Source organism: Amphibalanus amphitrite, unplaced genomic scaffold, assembly GCF_019059575.1.
Source record: "Amphibalanus amphitrite isolate SeventyFive unplaced genomic scaffold, NRLGWU_Aamphi_draft 000050F_arrow, whole genome shotgun sequence".
Taxonomy (NCBI): Eukaryota; Metazoa; Arthropoda; class Thecostraca; order Balanomorpha; family Balanidae; genus Amphibalanus; species Amphibalanus amphitrite.
In genome coordinates, this window is record NW_024881546.1 from 637432 (window position 1) to 659764 (window position 22333).

The following is a 22333-nucleotide window of genomic DNA, read 5'->3' on the forward strand; positions in this document are numbered from 1 at the left end:
AGATCAAAAGAAAAACCGATGTCCCACATCGAAAAAGAATTGCTTACTTACTGCTGCGGGAATGAATCAGCATCGACTTTCATTGGCTCGAGTTTTTTTTTTTTTTTTGCTAGTTTGCAGGTATTTGTAAAAATACCAATGCATAATGAATGCAGTGCAATCTTCACGTGTCAATATTCCATCAGCAAATGATATCAAAATTTTAAGCAACATGTAATTTGACCTTCGTTCGAATGTTTATAATTCACCGCTGCTATTGTATTTCCCATTTTCTTCGTCTGTGACTCTCGTCTTTTTAAAACACGTTCCATTTTATCATTTATTAACAACTAATTCTAACAGAAACACACATAGGATTAGATTAAGCTCCTGGTGGTAGGTACAAGCAAACGCCAACAAAACTAACGGGTACTTCGCGCTCCGTCTCATCGCACACAACAGACGCTCGGGACACAGACGAGGCCAAAAGGCCGACCGTCGCAACATCGAACACCGATACTCGGGGCATTTACGTATTGTTCTACAGCTCGCCGTTACACCTAGCGGGGCGCCGCGCCGCGTGCTAAATCACACCGGCCAGCGCCGCCGACACTGAAGGCGCGTCTATTACGTATTTTAGCGACTCGTTTGAACCAGCGAACGCCGGTGACCGGTGACATTACGTATTTTGGTTTCCATTCAGTCGCCTCTCAAAGGGTCGAAATGAGACTTCGAAACTTAAAACATTGACGCACATTCACCATTCATACTGCTACCGGGGTCCCAAAATGACCAGGCTTCTACAAAACCTACATGCACACTCAACTAGTTGGCTGTGTTCTGGAAAGTATGTAGTCCTCACATCCACGCCAGCCACATACCACATCTCAAGCCCAGCCCTGTTGTACGGAGTCGCTGGAACCAAAACACAGGTTATACCGCGTACTGAACCCTTGGCCTAGGGCCGCGTGACTCCGGCGACCACCCGGCAAACTAAAAATCATCGGACTTCGACCCCGACCGGTCCCGGACGGCCGGACACCGGATCCCGTCACGGCTGCGGTGGGCGAGCTGCACGTGTGATTTACTGGCCGCCTCCGATGTCGGAGTCGGCGGCAGTCGGGGGCGACGGACCGGCGGCGGCGGCGGCGGCGGCGGCGGCGGCGGCGGCGGCGGCCGGGAGAAATGAATACCTCCGGCCGGCAGCTGCGACGAAACGCGTAGGGGGATACGGCGCCGCTTTTTCCATGATTAAAGGGGGCGGGACGTGCTCCAATATCTCGCATGGCTGGCTCTGTCGCCGCTCAGATGGATGGTGGGAGAGTGGCGAGACATTGCGACGGGAGAGACAGAGCGGCTCCGGCCCGGCGCGCTGGAGTGCATAGTTGTCTCGCGCGACAGACAACACCGCCCGTTGGCGGGTGTTGTCACCTGTGCGCGCTCCCAGGCGGGCTGCCAGTCCCGGTCGGCCGATGAAAGAGTCGGCAAACATGGCGTCTGTGCCGGCGACGAGCCTGCATCTCGTTACTGGCGACACAAAATCCGATGAAAACACGGAGACGAGCCGGGGGAGCCGCTGGCCAGGGGTCGGTGGAGCTGCCAGTCGGGCAGTCCGGAGAGACACAGCCTGCACAGGGGAGGGCGAGGCGAGCAGAGACTCGACGAGACGCGTCCCTGGCGGCTCTTTCTGCCTCGCTCCCCTCCACCAGGCGCGCTCGGTCGTTCGAAACCGGCCACGGGAGCCGCGGTTGGGAGTAACAGGAGCCGCCGGGAGCCGCCGGCTGGACCCAGTCGCGGGGAGAGGGAGCCTCAAACAGCGCGGAGCCGCGGGAGCCGGACAGAGGTCCGATGACGCGGTTTTCCGGATTTCCACTCGCTCGGACGCCATTACGGAAACGTGTTGCACCCAGTAACACAGTGGAACCATGAAATTACAATCATAAATTCATTGCCTGCCGGCATATTGCTGGGGTCTGCCTGAGGGCTGGCGAATTTCGCCGCCTGTTTTCCATACTAATGGCGGCTGATGTGCCGGCTGGCGAAGTCGGCGGGCCCGCGGGCTACGAGCGCCGCGCTGCCACCGCCGAGACATTAGGCCCTAATGCAGGCGCGCTAAATGATTTAGGCGGCGCAGCCCGTAATTAGCGACGACTCGGCAGCAGTGTCACGCGCCGCAGCTCGGGCGAGTGTCGCACTCGCAGGCAGAAGCCGGGATGCGGTCGGGGCCGGGGTCGGGCCGGGGTCGGGGTCGGATAGCCGGGCTGAGCTGAGGTCTGTGGCGGCGCGATCGGCTGTGTGTGTGGGATGTGGCGAAACAAATGGAGGCACACGACATGAGACAAATGAGTCTGTGACAACCTAGATGAGAGCACGTCCGAGCGACGACGCCCTGGACGTCGACATGAGATTCTACGGCTGAACGATGCGCCAGCACCGAGCGCTTGCATGCCGCAGATGAGTGGTTTGATCATAGGTGGAGGGAACATCCAACAGCTCAGGCAGCCGCGCATTTACACAAAGCACTATCTAATACAAGGGACATCTGGCTACATGATATAGGGGGCGTCATTAGATGGCCCCCACCATTTAACGAACCAGCTCTGAGCGTTCGGTTGTTGAATGCACAATCCAGCACCAGTCAGTAAGTGATTGCCATTTCGCGACGTTCCCCATTCGGCACGTCTTTGTGCGCTCAGAGGACTCGGTCCTCTCGATGGCACATTTTACCAGTTTTACGGGAGAAATTCCCACCTGACAAGGCGGACAGGGTACAGGTCAGTTTGTACCGCACCTGCGGTTTGGTACGGCAGAGTGTGGTACAGAGCTGCACACAACAGGCGCTGCACGATACTCTACAGTACAGCGGGGATCGGTACAGAGTGGCACAGCGGAGTACAGTATTATGGAGAGGACCCTTCAGTCGCGCGCATGGCACTGGGAGCGGCGGCTCAGGTCGGGTCAGTTAGGTGTCGGCCGGCGGCGGGCTGCCGGGGGCGGCCGAGCCCGAGCCGGTGGCTCCCGGAGTGTCGTCGCTGCTGCCGACCTCCGCCGTCTGCTCTTCAGCAGTGGCCGGCTCTGACTTGTCCTCCTTGCCATCCTCCGTCGTCTTGGCCTTGTCGTTGATCTCCCGCACTGCCCGCAGCTCCTTCTTCAACTTCATCCGCCGGTTCTGCCAGAGGATGGGAGTAGTGTCATAGGTTGCCAGAGTGATGAAGGATTTAGACTCATGCTGCCATCGTGAAATTGTAATTAAAGTGTTGCTAACGGAATTTTAAAGATAGAAGGCCTCCATGTTGAGAGCCAGAATCCGTTTTTCTTTTTTTGGCAGTTTCACCTACCTGGAACCAGATTTTGATTTGTCGTTCGGTGAGGTTGAGCAGGTGGGCGATCTCTATCCGCCGCCGCCGGGTCAGGTAGTGGTTGTAGTGGAACTCCTTCTCCAGCTCCAGCGTCTGGAAGCGGCTGTACGTCTGCCGTCCGCGGCGACGCGGACACCCGCTGGGCCCTGAAAGAGGGGCGCCGTACGGGTCAGTCACTGGGGACACGGCTACGTCAGCGACCACGTCAGCCACGTCAGCAGTATATCGCTCAGGGTGGCGACAGCCGAGGACGCCGTGTCCTGTCCTGCAGTCTGCAGCACGCCGCTGGAACGGTAGGCAAGCACCGTTTAGCGCAGTTTAAGCGGCGCTGAGTGGATTTAGTGCTGATGGTAGGTGCTAATTTGTGCGTGCTGGCACGCAGTTTGAAGTAATTTTACACGGCTGACCGCAAACCGTCAGACAGAAGGAAATCCGACCCCAATTTTGCGATTTATACTTGAGGATGGGTGTTCTACAGGATGAGAGCAAGACCTCTTGCAACATCAAAGCATACCTCACTAGTCACTGGTAACGCAAGCCGTACGGAAGAAGAGCTGAAATGGACCTGGAAGCACCCAGCCGTGCTCCTTATTTTCTTGCCTCGCATTAAGGGATTTCCTCTGCGCCCCTTGAAAGGGGATCATCACTTACAGAGCAAAAGCAATTTCGGATCGGCCGACTGACGGGCATCGTTCTCCGCTGTGTTTTGCCTCCCTATGTAATCAACCAAGACATTTCTTCTAGCCACACCCGGAATCAGCAGCGAATCCCGTAACTCTTCGGGCGCATATTCTGCCGGCGGCGGCGCCCAGCCGCCCCGCCGTCCCTGGGGCCGGCTGTGTGAATGCTCCCGTAATGAGGCCCGCAGAGCGCGGCGCGGCGGTCGTATGTGGCGCACCACACCGGTATCGCCGCGCCGCGCCGTAACTCAACGGCTACGTCCGCAAACACCTTCCCGTGCCGGCCAGCGCCGCCGACACCCGGCTCGATTAAGTAACAACAATAAACAACCGTCGGCGGCACCACGCGTCCGAATGTTTTGCAACAGAGCGCCGCGCCGCGCCGGGGCCGGCCGAGATGAAGGAGCCCCCGCGCTGGGAGGAGTGCACTCTGGCAGTCTGATTGACGCCGGCGCTGCAGGCCGACATTGCCATCGCGTAAATAACACGGGAGTCGGCCTACCGTGCCGGCGAACCGGTCGATCCTAGTGGCGCGGCAGGCAGCGGCGTCCATTTAAATCAAACGCCCGCGGGCGTCGGCTGCCGGCTGTAACTCATCCAGGCCGGAGGCGGCGGCGCCGGCCGCGGGCACCAATCAACCAGATATGTGTGTAATACAGCGCTCTGTAGGCGGCGCAGCGACGCTTTGCTAAATAAGGCCCGGCCAGAAGGGTTATGAGTGATAATGGAATGGCCGGCGCGACGCTGCGCCGAGCCGACTCGCGAATTACAAGAGCGTGTCAATGCTCGGCAGATTGAGAGTCAGCCGAGCCCCACTTGAGGCGAGGGCTCCGTCGGCGGAGTCACTCGCCGGAAACGCCGCGCTCTCTCCTCCTTAGCTCCGGCGCTCTGCCTGCCATTGTCGTCAGGCGGCCATACATTACCGCGGACGGGCCGGGGAGGGGGCAGGGCAGGGGCGGGGAGCGCTGTCCGCCGCTCAGCCGCCGGCTTTGTTTCAGCTCAGCTTCGTCATCATTCGTCCGAGCCAGAAAACCGGCAGCGAATTCAGCTCTCTAATTAAATTCAAACATACGATAAAACTTATTTATTAGCGAATCGCGCATGAGTCTTAAAAATAAGCTGTCGCCAAACGGTATTCCATTTTAGTTCGTTGCGCACTTATCGACAGACCGGACCAATCTTACCGACCGGGCGAATTTGGTTGGTTCTTTCTTTCCGCAGAGGCCTGTCTCCTGCATGCCAGGGCGTCGGCGGCCGTTTGGGCTCTCTCCGACCGCCATGACTTGCAGGGGATGTGGCATGGATGTGTATAAATTATTGATAAACCCTCTCGGCTGTCTGGGCCGTCCTCTCGTGTGTCATCTCGCCGCCGACGTCGACGGCACATCTTCAGCCACTGCAACACCGACGGCCCAGAATGGAAACGCTCTCGCTGATTTACGACATGAATGGATGGCCTAATCACGTGGCTCTGGCTCTCGTTGATGAAAACGGCGGCGCTGGAGGCTCCGTGAAATTGGCAGCGGCGGCGGCGGCGGCGGCGGTGGACGTCAGGCGTCCGTAGCCGAGCAGAGCTAAGACGAGCGCCGTTTGCCTGGTCGATAATTGGGTGGATGGAGCCGATCGGCCGGTCAGCGGTCATTCAAGTGCTCGCTCGGGGAGGTCGTGGTAGCCAGATATGTGCGCTGCTGCCGAGTGCCGCGGCTGAACCGCAAATTATGGCGAAATGCTCACCAGTTCGTCCAATTAGACCGACACGCTGGTAACGAATGGGCGGCCGAAATGGTGCCCGCTCGAATTTAGTCTAATGCTGCCAATGCATGCGGCGAATTGGTGCCGTCATTTCGATCAGAGATTAGGGAAATGATGGTAATTTTGCAATGCTAAGTGCCAATTTCAATTTGTGAGAAATGGGTTTCATTAGTAGCTGTCTCAGTAGCAGATCCGGTTGCACGTATTATTGTCAGGCTTATGGAGTGAATACAAAATGAGTCCGTCCAGCTGCATCTTTTTTCTTATTACCGAATGCAAGTACGCAGAGTCATTTCGCAAATAGCGAAGAGCATTGGAGAACAAAACTGGTTGTCATATAGCAACTCGGCGACATGTTTTTTTGTACCGCTCATTTCCATCTGTTTTTAAAATATGCCGTCGCACGCGATGGCGGCCGCTGCTGCGACGGACGCTCAATATATTCACAAAATCCACCGAGCGTGCGACAGCAAATATCTGTGTAGATCCTGAATAATGCGCGAAGCCTTCACATATGTACGCCCTCTTCAGCTACAAAGGATAAGCTTCAGCATTTGACTTATCCATGCATATTTCAGAGGGAGCTCGGCGGACTTCAGACTCGAAGATAAGGGGCGTCGCGGAATCCGGAACGAAGAGGATAATCCAGTGAGGAGAATCTACCGACGCTCTCTATCACTGGCAGGCACATCCGCCTGGACAACCAAGATGTCCGAACGTGTCTCGACTCCGGCGCTCGGTAAGGCACTGCCGAGAGATAGACATCTAGACACTCTACATATATGGAGAGCCTGTCGGCATTTCCAATATTTATTTTGCATGTGTAGAGTGGTGTCGGTGATATTTGAGCCTCGCTGGGCGTGTGCCAATGGCCCCTGTCCTGTCCCTGACCCCTCTCCGCTGTGTCCAAAATACGGCGCCATTTTACCGGAGGCCTTCAGCCGGGTGAGGCAGCGCCGGCTCATTTGTCTCGCCAAGGTCACAATCTGGTCACCGGGGCCTCGAGGGTTCTGTCTGGGATGGAGGTGCTGGTGAACGCTTCAACCACAGCTATTCTTATGGCTGCATTTGGCCCTTGTAATGCATTAAAAGTAATATCGATAGCAAGACGGTGAAATAAGAAAGTTATTTTTGAGATGTTCTTCGTTACGCAGAAATAATATTGTTTCGTGTTGCACCTGGTTTCAGAATTATTTCTTATTCTGCTTTCCCGCAGGTGACTCTCCGCGGGGTGGTGTGTCGCGGCCCCCGGAGCCGTCTTCACCTCGTGACCTGAGCCGGAGTACCGGGCGCCGTCTCTGCGGAGCCGCAGCCTACCGTGACGGAGCGTCTCTCCGCCGACCCGCAGGTCACGCCGGCGCTCCGCGAAACAGCTCCGACCGGGCCTGACCCCTGACCTGGGGCCGAGACTGACCTCTGACCCGGGGTCAGTGTCGCCCGTCAGATCCGGGCCGACAGACCGGTGGCGTCTGATTCGATCGGCCTGGAATGTGCCGGTGGACCGAGCGACGGTCGGGGGCGGACCGGAGCGGTCCTGGTCCGTGGGTGGTCCTCCCGTCGGCCCCGGGCGGGGCGTGCTGGTCCGGCCGGCTCGGTACAGGGTCGTGTGGAGCCACACGGTGGTCGGGTGGTCCGCTAGACGACCCGCCGTACCACTGCACGTCGTTGCGAACGTGCTGGCGAAGATATTCGATCGTCTTCCCAGGTTTATGGGCGATGTGATGGAGTCGAAACGTCTGAGCAGATGTTTTGTTTTTGATCTGATGTCAGCCGCGTGGCCTGCTCAAACGTTGGTCTGTGATGATGATCGGCCACCTCATGCAGAAATAGACATAACTCCGGGCGTGAGTAACGTTATGCGTCCGAGCCCGCTCCAAGGAGCAGATATAGAGCAATGTCCAGGCCGTCAATGTGACGAGCACAGCAGTGTTGACAACAGGTACATGTTTTTGTCATCAATAAAACAACTACGACCAATTACAGGGGAAATTATGCGAGGCGAAATAAAATGACGCCACTGACGAACAATGTCGCTGACCACTGTAAATCATTCTGCAGCATGACAAGGGGCATTCACCAGTAAAAGTGTCGTAAAATCATCGTTTATGTGCCGAGGCCGGGCGCTGTTGCGGCCCATCGTGATGACGCCCCCACCATTATCTCACTACTGGTCTTTACAAAGGGCGCCGCGCGGGCGTCCGTATAGCAGGGCGGGACGTTCTGAGGACGACTGGCACTGCAGGACAAGAGCGGACTCCGCCCGCCGCCCGCCGCCCCCGCCCCCGCCCCCGCCCGGTGGAGGCGCCTAGAGGCGCTGCACACCGGTCCCTTGTTCTCTCCCCACCCCGTCCGCAGCTGCCACAGAGAACCTATCGGCGTCTCACAGGCCGTCTCAGTTGAACACTTTTTCCCCGTGTCCCCTGCGCGCGTGCATGTGTGTGCGCCTGTCTGTGAATGACTCACGGTAAGCCCCGGCGACAGGTTTACACCTCACCCACCGCGGCAAAAACGCCACACTGCGCCGGGTCTGCCGCCGCGCCAGTTTCCCCGCGCGGCCACGTGGGCGCCACGTTTGTCCTTCCCGCCGCGTGCGCCACGTGCGCCGGGTTCGCCACGGACGCTACGCCCAATGCAGATTGGCTGTCGGGCCGATAGGGCGGCAGCGATCGGCAGATAAACATCGTCTTGCAGAACGGACGGCGACTTTGGCCAATAAATCGAAGCCTAACGACGCCGGCCGGCCGGCCATGCTGAGGACGGAGCGAGGCCAGCTGCAGAGCGCCCCGACGGAGCCGATGACGGCTGACGGATATACGGGCCGGCCGCGACGCGCCGCCGCCGCCGCCGCGCCGCGAACGCCGCCCGTCGACAGGACGTCGATGCCATCCGCGCAACGTCGGCCGTTCGATGTGGCCTGTCGAATAAATTGATTCGTCCGCCAGGCTAGCGACAGCGGCTTTCAGCGCGGCCGTCCGAAATCACGGCCCGGCGACCTATATCCTTTCAGCGGCCGGTGAGCGCTGCCAGCGGCCGTCCCACTCGTCTGCAGAGAGCGTGCGGGTGATCGGCACGGCGGTGATGTTAGTATTCATGCCGCGGATGGCTCCATCATGTTTTGTCTGTCCAACTGTCTGTCCTTTTGTGTGCAAAAGCATGATGCGAAAATTATGCGTCATAATTTGTGCAGTTCACGGACAAGAGTTGTGTCAATCAAGGCACGGACACAGCGCCTCGTTTCGGCGAGTCTGTATGCATGTCTTGCTTTTCATCTGTGCGCCGAGGTCTTCTCCCCAGCGGAGGTCCCCGCTCCGTCGTCACTTGGGCCGCGTCTTTTCACTCGGCGGGTGATCGGTTTAAATTACGGCGGACGGCGGCTCACAGGGCGCCATTCTTGTGCGCCGCATATATTCGGAGTGCGGCGCGCGGCCCGTCGCACTAAGTGCGGAACGTGCCTCGGGGCGATTCGAGGTCACGTACCGCGCCCGACTTCATTCTTCTGCCGGCGATCAATGCCCTCTCTCTGCCGCGCTGCGCCGCTCCTCGCCGCCGCACTGCCGCCCTCTTTCTTAAGACAATCATGCTAAATTTCGTAAATCTCTCCATATTTTCCTTTCCACCATTCAGTCTGACAAATATTCGGCCCGGGTTCATTTTCAGCGCGATTTCCCCGAATGAAAATGACTGCAGTGACGATCTGCTGCGCACGATAAAATAGTGAGACTTTTATTCGGGCAGACGTTCCGAGAATCAACAGCGGAATTTCGCGACGCTGATGACTAGCGGCTCGTGGTTCACGCTTCGGCGACTCGTGACTCGCGCTTCGGCGACTCGCGACTCGTGATCTGACAACTCGCGACTCGCGCTTCGCAGGTGAGGCTCGATGACGCGGAGCCCGGCCATGTTCTGGGCAAAACGGGCGGAATGCGGCGAGTTGTGCGGCCAACTGCGGCGAGCTCTGTGGCCAACCACCAACTGCACACCGCCTCAATTACTTGCCATACGCTCCGTGATTCTTATTTATGCATCCGCGGTGCGGCGGAGGCAGAATGGCGCGGCATGCTGGACCCGCCTAGTGCCGCGCCGCACGCGAGCGAATGTGGAATGGACGACCACGCTATCCAACAAACACTCGACAGAAAGGCGGCCTTGATAAATTCCAGACAGCTGAACTCGACATGAACGAAATATCGAATGTTATAATTGGCAGAATTCGCACAAATTTACCAAAAGTGTTTCATCGTCTGCGTGACGATGCGTCGTTTCCCATGTTGGCGATACTTTATGGCGTCTGAGCGGTGAAAATGGATCGTTAAACTACTATGAAAAGGTGTGTAATTGAATTTAATAGTCGCTTGAACTGAGTGCAGAACAGTTTGAAAACCTCCGTATGGCATATTGCACTGGGGATAAAATCCACCAAGGGCGTCAGAGATTTCGATTAACAACATTCGTCACGCAAAGCCCGAGACACCTTCTCATCGGCACAGGGCCATCATCGAGCACCCCTCAGAGTCGGCCTGGCCCATCGCGGCCAGTTAGCCGCCCCTTGACCTCGAGACTCCCCTCGCCAGCCCATCACGGGCCGGACATGTCTCGTCTGTCCGGCGGCGGCTGCCAACTCTAGCCGAGCACCGGCGGCGGCCGGCCGGCGACAGCGGGAAAATGGCCTCACTGAGGGCCTGATGGCGCCATCTATGGAGCATCAGCCGCAACTGTCCGACGCGCACGGCAAAGACGGCCCGACACGGCACGGGCGCCGGGCGGAGCTCAACGGAGTTGGAATGAGGGTGGGACGAAGTGGGAAATGTTTACAAAATGGGATAGAAGGGGAAAACGAAAAATGAGGCAGTGTGATAAGAACGAAACTCAAAATGCTGACTTAGGTAGATAAAAACGAGACGATCATAGACCACACAGAGAAGAGGAGACGCAGCACCACAGCTTTCATAGAAAACCATTTTGAGCAAAATGTTACAACTTTTACGCACTTTTTGGTTTCATAGCCATGCCTTTGTTTGCCAAAATATTGTCAAGCATCTACACGATGAGAGTCTCAAAAGTATTAACCATTATGTTGCTATACCCTGTAGGAATATGTTTAATTCTCTGCAGTTGCAGAGGTTATTGCACAGAAGCAAATAGAGATGAGGGAAAATAAAGCCTGCTTCGTTAGGCTTTAAATATGCGCCATGCTTTCCAAGACAGCGTTATAAGGTACCTATCTTATCTACTCCGCACTGCGACTTGTCTGTAGCGAGCAGCTCAGTTCTGAAACTTGACGGAGTTGGTGGGGCAGCCTGGAAGTTTTCAGGGCGGCCTCCAGTCGGCTGAATATGCAGCCGCCGTGGGCGGGGTGGGGCGTGAGTTGGGGGGGGGGGGGGGAGGAGGTAGGGGGCGGCACTGACTGACGCCCGCGCCGCACGGCAGATCCATGTATCGGTCTGGGAAATGTGCCGCCCTCGGCCGTCCCGCCGCCGGCCGGCGCACCGGCATTAGACGATCTCGCTCCTGTAATGGCGCCTAATTGAGGCAATTTTTGATAAGCATTGGGTCCGGCCCGGCTGACAGACAAACTACCGCGTACTCCTCGGCCCGAGCATGAACAGCACGGTCAACCTGGTCATCTTCCACAATGGACATGACTTATGTGGAGCGGCGGCAGCGCTGGGCTGCGGCCGACCGCACCCGGCTCGCTCAGAGACCCGTCTGTCCGAGCGACTACAAACAGCCGCGCCTGCCAGCGCTGGTGGCTGTGAGCCCGAGCCGGCCGTGTGCTGAAGATTGTGGGCCCGAATAATAAAATAGGCAATAAACGCGTAGTTATGGTTTCTGTAACTGAGCTATGAAACAGCTGGTGGCTGCTTCCGAACCACGAAAATACAAGCCAGCCGTGTCATTTCAGCCACCTCGGCCACACCCTCTGCCAGACGCCCCAGGCTGGAATGGATTCAGGCTCAGCCGGCGACCTAATCCAATTTTCTCCTATTTTCGATATCGGAGCAGACGGCCGGTTTCCGTGGGGATATTGTTTGAGACTAGCGGCCGGGCTAAGTGTAAGTTACGGCGGCCGGGGCGATTGTGCTGTCAGGTGGATGTGGCGCCGGCAAAATGTGGCCGCCGGTGGCACGCGCGCGGATCAGACCGCCCCGTCGGGAACGACGCCGGCGGGGGCGGCCGCCGACGAGACGGCAGCCCGAGTCCGGTTTCCAATTATGCTGCCAGATGGAGCTTCTCACGCCGACAGTCATATGGAGAAAAACGGGCGCCGGAGATGGAGAAATGGGACGTGCCGATGAGTGGCGAATAACACTCTTGGTAGTGCGGAGATAGTAGGTAATTGAAAAGGCTCCATATGCTCTGACAGAAACTTATATTTCGTAGAAGGCTGCATGGATGCTGAACTGCTGTAGACATCGAGGTTCCAAGTACCTACCAATGCAAAATATTTGTGCATTCGCCATTCATACACATCCAAATGAACAATCATTTGAGGTTGCAAAAGACACACTTCAGCAGTTGCCTCCCAGCTAAAAACGAATCGAGTAGTTTTTATCATTGCATACTTATATCGTCTTCGACACGTTCACAAGCCCACGCAACGCCTGTCTAATAAAGCCATTTGTCTGGCCTAGTCGGTTGGTGAGGCACGATTGCCAGGTTTTCCGAGAAATGCAACCAACCATCAAGGCCACTAAAACCATTACAGGTCATTGAAGCCAGAAAGCATACCCTCACGGAAGCAAAGAGCATAAATTACCAATGCAAAAGAAACTAAATGGCTCCCGTGAAGCTGAACATGAGCTATGCCGTCAGCGAGCAACGAGGAGTGATTGGCCGCAAACCGCTTCCTGTCGGCCACTAATGATTTGCTCAGCCTGTGACGAACCTCAGTGCACCGGACCGCCGTGGAGGAACTCCTGACAGTTATTGACAGCTCCTAATAGCTCCTGATAGTCCCTGCTCCTGACAGTTACTGACATTTCCTGAGAGCTCCTAATATCAGCACACGAGCAGCCTCGTAGTCGTGTCCTGGCACTAGCCGACCGCGGACACGGGTCCGTCATAGTGGACACTCACGCGGACACCGGTGCGGACACGGCAGCGGGCACGCCGAAAGGGGTCGAGTCGTGTCGGCGGCACTGCGGCCCGCAGTCGGCCGGCCGGCTAACCGGCTTAATTGGTCACAAATCGACCGTAACTGGGTCGGCCGACAATGCCACTTACAAGTTATATTGACCATAAAAATTCCCGGGCCAACCCTTTCCCTACGCGCCGGGCGCACAGCGCCACCGGCACACTGGGCTGCTAACGGTGCGATAAAATCGAGAGTGAGAACACTCCTACAGGCAGCTGGGCCGAGCTTCTGACCCTGAAGGGACCGAGGTATGGGCCACGACTCGGGCTGAGGTTGGGCCGCGGGCCTGGCACGTGACACGCACGCAGAGGTCAGGTCAGAGCCGGAAGCGGTCACCAGAGGCTCGTGAATCGCTCGGTGGTGACGGCCGGCCCGGAGGTCACGCGGGAAAAACGGCCGATTGACTGGGCCATGGCGTTTTTATCGGGTGGTCGGTGGCTGAGGCTGATTTGATACGGACGCCGGCTGAAGCTCGGCCGTTGACCCGCCGTCATCTGTGTTTACGGAGTCCGTCAAATGTCATGGTTCATTTTAGAATCTGGTGCGAACTACATGTAGGATTCCCGGAACAATGAATGCCTTATTTAGCATCTGCTCCGTTTAATGCTTTTGCTGTGACCAATGCTATTATTATTTTTGTTTATGCTTGCTAATCCTGCATTATTGTCCGTGTGCAGTATTACCAAGGATTCATTCGACACTATAACATTGTCCCTGTTCTTCCATCTGCCACTCCCGTCCGTCCGCCCCGCCGGCAGCGTCACCGTCCCACTAATTGCATCAACTTTTTCGACTGGCGTTTGGTAATTTCCCGAGGGTGCCGTCCCGGCGCGGCGGTAAGTTGAAAATGAAATATGAAGGCGCTCCGGCAAGCGGCAGCGCTCCTTTGCCACCGAGCGGCGCGTCGATTCTTCATTCGCCGGCGTCGAATGGAGGCGCCCGCTGATGAAACGGGCCGACGCGCGTGCATAGCGGCTCGGTGGCGCCGGCGGCCATTGCGAGGCAGGGCACGTCGCGCGCCTCGCCAACGCCCGATCTCTATGCAAAGCCCCCAGAATAAAGCTTTATTTCTGGCGAATGTTAGTTTGTGGAAATTGGATTCGGGCCTCGCGGGAGCGCCGGCGCCGTTTGCATGTCGAATGTAAACAAGCGGCCGGCGACGCGGTCGGGGCGGGGCACCTGATCTTCTGCTCCGGGGAGAGCCGGGCGCCGCTCGAAGCCACTATTTGATATCGATATTGGACGATGACGTCACCGCCAAGGTTCCGACTGCCGCCGCGGCGCCCTGCTGGGGGCGCCGGGCCGGGGGCGCCCGAGCGGCGCCCGATCGGCGCCCGCACGGCGCCCGCACGGTGCATGTATGCCGGCTGCTAGGCGGCGGGAGCCACCTGGTTTCATTCTAGAAATGGCTCCGGTACAGTAAATCAGCCAGCCACGTCGTGCATGAGAAATTCACGGTAAACACCGCCGCCGAACGTGTGGAGTTGATGAAGAATTGCCATAAAGAACGCCTAATTCGTGCCTGATTTGTAGTTAGACGCCGGTTGCATGCTTCTTTGCCAATGATTACGTTAAAAGAGAGCCGCCCCGCGATTCTTTACGGACATCATTTTACGCAAGCGAAAATGGTTGCCGTGCAAATTTGATTACAGTCCCGCCTACTTAATTCGAGTGCAGTGCCATCCAACAGAAACCGCTTGTCGGCTGAATGAAAATGGAACTACCTCAGATAACCGGCCTCGATTTGGAACACCCTTTCGCTCGGAGCCACTTCAGCGCCAGGACAGTGGTACTTGGCCGGGCGGTGGCCAGTCGGTGGTCACTCGGATATCGGCTTTATTGGGGATCAATATAATACTTTCACCCGTATTTGACCGAGCGCCGCGGGCCAGCCCAGGGACGGCGGGTCGGTGGGTACGGAAAGCTCGGCCAGTGGTGGCCATGGCAGGGGACATGGGGCAGTGCGTGATGTGTGCGGAGCTGACTGAACACGACGAATACTGTGATCGCCTTCTGGTGCCAAAACGGTTCATCATCAACTGCAGCGGGCGTTATGCATGGTAAGCAGGCTTCTATTTTGGCGGACGTTAACCTCAATTCGCTGAATTATTATATTTTATTAATATAACGCATCACGGCTCAGCTCTGGAGAAATATGTTTATTATGCAGTACACCAATCAGGGCCACTATATTTCCCTTCACTCTCACAGCCCCCAATTAGTCTAAACGCCGGGTAATCTATTCAACTGCCGCCATTATTTCTTGTGTAATTTCCGTTTTTAGCTCTGGGAAATCGCCATTTTTAGGCACGCGAAAAGTCGGGAAGCACTGTAATTACTGGCGGAGTACACAGCTCGCGCTGTGTCCATCACAGCTAAATCGGCCGTGCCGATCTCCGCACATCCTTCGCGCCATTATTGTCTCGGTGCGCCCGCTGACCTGACATTGGCGCGGGTGAGGCGTTCGCGCGCAATCGGTCAGATGATCGACCACCGATGGCGGGAAATTCGTGTGGCAGCGTATCGATCGAAACCGAGGACAAATAGACAGACAAGCAGGCGGACAGACAAAGATAGGGAGGCGGACGAACCGTGATCTGCCCAGACACATGGGCACAGACAGACATACAGACAGACCGGCGCACGGACCTTTGCTGCCGTCCTGCGGTCCCGGGTCCGTGGCCTGCTGCATAATTGATAATTAGCCGATGGCGACTGCAGGGCGTCACGCGAGACGGCGGGGCCAACCCTGCAACGGTTAGTGCAGGGAGGGCACCGGGCCTGGGACGGGACCGCTGGGGCCTGGGGTGGCTGCTGGGGTGTCTGGTGGGGCGCTGTCGGTGCTGCTGCCAGGCAGGACAGCCCTCCGTCCCGGCCAGGCAGGGCCGTCCCGGCAGCTCACGGGACGGGTTGGCGTGGCCAGAGGCAGTGACAGCGGCGGGGCAGGTCAGCCCACTTAGTGGGGTCGTGTTCGAGCGGCGCTGGGCGGGGGCGGGGGCGGGGGCGGGCGGCTGACGCCGATGCGGCCCGTCCCTCCAGCCACGCCCTGTCTGATAGCCGCGGCGGCAATGGTCGGAATGAGGCGCCATGTAGCATTCCGCCGCTTTCGTCGCCAATTCTGGCGTGCATAATTCAGCAGCGCGGCACCTGCCCGCCGGGCCGGTCGCCGCTCCTTTATTCATGTTTGATAGCCGGTGTCCGTGGAGTCGGCCCCGTCGCCGCGGCGGCCGCTGTCGGGCCGACGGCCGGGCGGCGACACCCGGGCCGGGCGCGCGGCCACATTCGGTGGCCCACATGGTCATCATCGATCCGACAGACAAAGGTTTGACGTCTCGCTAAAGCGTTCGTCTGCCGCAGACGGCTCAGCGCCTGTCGCGGACGGCCCGTGTCAGACGCTGGCGACCAGTCACGTGCCGCCCGGCTGCCGCATGCACCCGACTAACAATGCAGCCAACACCCGGCGCCATTAAAACGGAGTAAATCCGACATGAAGGCCCTGTAAAGTTAAACAATCGGCGGTAAAGCATACCGAAGCGGAAGAGGCGCCGGCCGCACAGGGCTGCCTGCATTGTGCTGCCTCTGGCGGCAGAACGCTGAACTACTGCGGCCCAAGGCTGCCGCTGGATGTTCTGACGTCACGGGGAACTCGACTGTGTTACACGGCTTGGTACCGAGCTGCAGCGGATCCTAGCCCTGTGGTGCTCATATTTGCAACGAAATGTTGCATTTGTAAATAAATTGCTATGTAAATTAATGAACTTCCCTATGTCATGATACAATGACGATAAATCAAGGAGCTCTAAAAATAGATCCAAGACGTCATTAGAAGCAGTATGCATGCTATGCAATTATGACACGAAATGTGGGAATAAGTACCTATGAGACAGGTAAGAGGCAAGCACATCGCAAACTGTATGAGACTTAGGTACTTTAACCGTTCAATTTTCTTAAACAGATAAAGTAAACCCGTGAACTCTAGCCCTGGCAGGGCATTTTTCATAACGCGGCCTGGTAGGGATGGGGGGGTCGATGCGACCCCCCCCCCCCTGACGTTTCGAAACCAAGCGTCGTAGTGCTTCGCAACAAAGACCAGCCGATTGCTCTGAACAAGTACTCGCGATTGGTGGTATATTTTGTACCTTAGGCCAATAGTTGACCCCGTTATGGCAGGCCAAAGGTTAAATTTCGGGGGAAAGCTATAATTTTCCAAGCTACTTAGCCAATATTGGCGAATCACGACCGTGTTTCGCAACAATTTAGCAACAAAATGATGCATAGTTGACTGCATTTCAATTATTACTGGAGTGACGTAGAAGTCCCAGGGAACACGAGATCACACCCGCCGTTGGCGAGGACGGTCCTAATTGACCTAAGTTGACCTTGTTAAGGTCAAGGAACAGTTTTTAAGGCATTTTGGGTGAAAATTGAACTACAGATTCGGATTCAGGACCTCAAGAAACTCCACTAATCACAGCTCATATCAAGGAGGTCAGCGTGTGAATATGCGAGGTCACTGACCTTGGTTGACCTTAGAAAGGTCAATATACATTGCAACGATTCATGTCCTGTCAAAATCTGACATATATCACGCGGAAAAGTTTCGTTCTTGTCGATGGGGTCACGTCCAGTTACGCAGAATGTACGATTTTGTCAGAAACGGTCAGAGGTTGCACCTATTATGATGTCATAGGTTATGACATCATAATAGGTGGTGACGTCAAGTCACCGAGCTATGACTCATAGCTCGGTGACTTGACATGACTCGAATTTTTTCCCAAAAGTTGCGCAAAGGATGCCCATAGATAAATATTGAAAATTTCAGCACGATCCGATCAATAGTTCGGCGCCCGTCGCAAAAAACTAAGGGGGGGATCGCATCGACCCCCCTTGCCTGGGCTACGGTTAAGGTATATAAAAACTGTGCTAACTAATTTTAAACTCAAGTCAAACTCAAATTTGCCAGCCTGTAGGCTTTAAGAAATTGTTCATTTACAGCGCGTAGGTACTTGGTAAGAATTAGTTGCCCCCCCCCCCCCACTGGACCTGGAACCTGCCAGATGTCAATGGGGCGCGGGTTAACCCTCGCCCGCACATGGGGGGATGGTTGCCACCCCCCAGGTAGTCTTTCTGCTCTGCACTCAACATTTTTAGAGCTAGAAGGCTGATTTTTCGTATAGCTGCTCCTCTATCTTTTCTTGATGTCCACTAAAATTTTTAAGTTTCTGTGGTTTTTGGTTTCGGAGATATGACCTTGTTTTTTAGGTCATGTCATGACCCAAATGGCCAATTCTCAGCATATTGCGTTGGCTATGGGCCTTGTGAGCTTTTGACACCTTGATTTCGGCCTTTTTTGCCAGTCTTACCTCCCACCTATCATGGAACATGTTGTTCGACGATGTACAGATGTCAAGGTCAAGGTCAAGGTCAACCTAGGTCATCTAAGATAATTGCGTTTTAGGCAAGCGGAATTCACTTTTGTGAAGTTTTTTGACTGCATTTTTGGTAAAAGCTTCTCAGATCATGATTTCATGTAAGATGGACACATAAACAATCGGTGCACACATCAGTATACGCACAGACACACACAGACATACAAACACATATAATTGACCTTGACCTAACTTGACCTAAAATGACCTCAGCAGCAAAAACCTGGTCGGGTAGTGTGACAAGGAGGTTCTAGCTGGCTTGGCACCAGAAAACGGCATCGTCATCGGTATATGATAAGCAGCGCACTTGATATCCAACGGTGATCCAAAACAGCAACATTTTTTAGTTTGACCTGACCTGGAAGGTCAATGACTGACCTGAGAAGGTAAAACTGGGTATCATTGGATTTGTCTCTTCCCAAAGAATCTTTTCGGTCTTTATCGCTAAGCTCTATCTCCAACAGGAACGAAATGGCGCGCGGGGGGTGGGGGTGGCACCCCCCCCCCCATGTGCATTCTAGGATGGGAAAATGGCATTTGCGGGCGAGGGTTAACCCTAGAACGCCTAGGGGGGGGGGGTTGTATCAACCCCCCCCCCTGAGGTTTTTCGGAAATAGTGCAAAAACGGCGGCGCGCAGCGCCGCCAAATTTTGGGTACCTTATGGGGCAACCTTTGCGCATCTTTTGCCGGAAAAAAATTGATCGGGTCATGTCAGGTCACGGAGTTATGACGTCATAAGAGGTACAGCCTCCGGCCGGATTTTCACAAACTGAGTGCCAACGCCCGAGGTTTCCTGCCGGTGGTACGGACATCGGTTGATGGATCGTGATGAAACTTCCCATGCATGTTGGGGCAAGTATTGGCTATCATATGGTATAAGAAATTTGACCGGGTCAGGTCAGGTCACGGAGCTATGACGTCACAAGAGGAACAGCGTCCGGTACTATTTTTGAAAAGCGCCCGAACCACTATTTTGCTAATTCTTGTCACCTCAATGGGAATATGCAGCAATATTAGCTTCTACAGGGAGCAAATGGACCTCCCAAATCCAAAAATACAATCAGATTTCAAAAATTTAAATTTTGATTTTTCGAATTTCTGCCGCCGACTGTGACCTTGCCGACTTCCGGCGCTCCCAACGCGCCATTTTTAGAGCTAGGGAAACGAAATACATACCAAACGATAGAGAATTGATCAAGGAACACGATAGTGAAGGTTTCAAGTCGATATCTCCCACCGTTTTGCCGCAATCGCCGCCGAAAGTTGAAAAAAGTCTATTTTTCCGAAAATTTGACCTTTGACCGGTCAAAAGTAGGTCAAATGTTGACCTAGGACCAAAAAATATACCACCAATCGCGAGATCTCGTTGAGAGCAATCCGTTGGTCTTTTCCGCTAAGCTCTACGACCTTCCGTTTCGAAACGCCAGGGGGGGGGGGTCGTAACAACCCCCCCCCCCCTGGTCGTTCGTGTTATGAGAAATGGCCTGGTCGTGCGAGGGTTAAATCATGATCAGTTAAATTTGTGTCTTTTTTCTATCTGACACGATTTCAACATTTTTCGTTTTGCATCGCTGTGACGTTCTGAAACTATAAAACGCTATGATGCCCAGTGCCCACGAAACAACACTAAGTCGCGAAAATTGTTTGATAGACTACGTCTACATGACATGATTCTGCAATCTGCATCTTTCATATTCGGATATCATCCACCCAAAACCAACAAAACTATTCCGACAAGCATGTCAATCTTCATATGTTCGCCGGAAGTCAGTATTGCGGTACAGCATACATTCAGGCGGTTATGTTCGCGGAGGCGACATTGCGGCACAGTATGCATTCAGGCGTTCGACGCTTCTGCCATCTAGCGAGTAAAAAGGAAATGTTTGGCTAAAATGTCAGTCGCTGGGTGGGATTGCTGGCTGGGAAAGAGTTGTAAGCTATGCATTTCCACCTCATGTTTCGAGGTGTCCTTAGAAAAAAGCTTTAACCCTCGCCCGCACATGCCATTTTCCCATCCTAGAACGCACATGGGGGGGGGGTTGCCACCCCCCCCCGCGCCATTTCGTTCCTGTTGGAGATAGAGCTTAGCAGTAAATACCAAAAAGATTCTTTGGGAAGAGACGAATCCAATGATACCCAGTTTTACCTTCTCAGGTCAGTCATTGACCTTCCAGGTCAGGTCAAACTAAAAAATATTGCTGGTTTGGGTCACCGTTGGATATCAAGTGCGCTGCTTATCAAATACCGATGACGATGCTGTTTTCTGGTGCCAAGCCAGCTAGAACCTCTTTGTCACACTACCCGACCAGAATTTTGCTGCTGAGGTCATTTCAGGTCAAGTTAGGTCAAGGTAAATTATATGTGTTTGTATGTCTGTGTGTGTCTGTGTGTATACTGATGTGTGCACCGATTGTTTTTGGGTCCATATTACATGAAATCATGATCTGAGAAGCTTTTACCAAAAATGCAGTCAAAAAACTTCACAAAAAGTAAATTCAGCTTGCCTAAAACGCAATTATCTTAGATGACCTAGGTTGACCTTGACCCTGACCTTGACCCCTGTACATCGTCGAACAACATGTTCCATGATAGGTGGGAGGTAAGACTGGCAAAAAAGGCCGAAATCAGGGTGTCAAAAGCTCACAAGGCCCATGGCAAGCGCAAGATGTTGAGAATTGGCCATTTGGGTCATGACATGACCTGAAAAACAAGGTCATATCTCCGAAACCAAAAATCACAGAAACTTGAAATTTTCAGTGGACATCAAGAAAGGCTAGAGGAGCAGCTATGCGAAAAATCAGCCTTCTAGCTCTAAAAATGTTGAGTGCAGAGCAGAAAGACTACCTGGGGGGGGGGGGGGGGTGGGGTGGCAACCACCCCCCATGTGCGGGCGAGGGTTAACCCTCGCCGGCACAGGCCATTTTGAGTCCTTCGACGGCACAAGGGGGGGGGGGTTGGTCCGACCCCCCCCTCGCGTTTGGCCCCTGATCGAGCTAGAGCTTCGCGGAAAAAACGAGCGTGTTGCCCGTCACGAGAGGAAGCCGATGATACCCAATTTTAAGGTCCTAGGTCATCGGGTGACCTTCCAGGTCAGGTCAATGACCCGAAAACCGGGAAAATCGGGACCTGTTAGAAAGTCGTAAAGTGTGGCTGCTATGTGGTTTTCCGGGGTGCTGATCACGAATATCGTATTAGTTTTGATCAGCGATGATGTCTTTAAGCATTTAGACCAGGTCGGGTCAGGTCAGGTCAGGTCAACCGGTAGGGGTTGTGACGGGTATTCGTAATACGTGTCAACCGCCTCGGACAGCTTCGTAACATGTTACGAAGGCACCAAAACTACTTCGTAAATGTTCAAATGGTTGCTAAATTCGAATTCAGCTCCAAAAACTAGCCTAGAAACATGTAAAACTCGAAAAAGTGAACCGAGGTCACCCGAGGTCACCAAAGGTCAATGACCTGACCTGACCTTCAGGTGACCTTGACACCCACCCTAATGCATGGGAGCAACATCAAATCACATGTTTGAACGTTCGAAACCACGAAAAGCTTGCAAACGCGCGGCTAATGCGAGCCGACATGCGCCGAACCGCGATTTCGCCCAAACATGGTCACAGAAAAGAGGTCACAGGTCAAAGGTCATTGGGGTCAGGGTCATGAAATTTTAAGGGTAGGTGTAAAATTGATCAATGCGAGGATACTGAAAGTTTCGTCGCGATCGGCTGTTTTTTACGCGAGTTATTCGCGAAAAACCTTGGGGGGGTTGCATCAACCCCCACCCCTGTGCCGGCGAGGGTTAAGGTGACAAAACTTTATATTATATGGTATATGTTATATGCTTTAAAGGTATGTTACGTAGCATAACTAAAGTCAATTATTCACCATCAATAATAATTTAAATGCAATATTGAGTAAGCTCTGAATCTCCCATGCAGAAAAATGGCACTAAATTGTTTGTCAACACATATCACATCCGATAAGCTTTTTTTTTTTGTTGC

General features: G+C 54.6%; 1 protein-coding gene across 1 annotated transcript in view; it reads right to left on the reverse strand.

Annotated features, from left to right (window-relative positions):
• Positions 1 to 305: 305 nt before the first annotated feature.
• The window catches only part of LOC122377759 (homeobox protein Hox-C6-like), a 58170-nt gene continuing 36142 nt past the window's right edge, over positions 306 to 22333 (reverse strand). Inside the window, exons 2-3 of the mRNA XM_043358152.1 lie at positions 3318 to 3484; positions 306 to 3148 (exon numbers count right to left, since the gene is read on the reverse strand). Coding sequence (XP_043214087.1) covers positions 2942 to 3148; positions 3318 to 3484 — 374 coding nt within the window. The 3' untranslated portion in view covers positions 306 to 2941. The remainder of the gene's footprint in view (positions 3149 to 3317; positions 3485 to 22333) is intronic.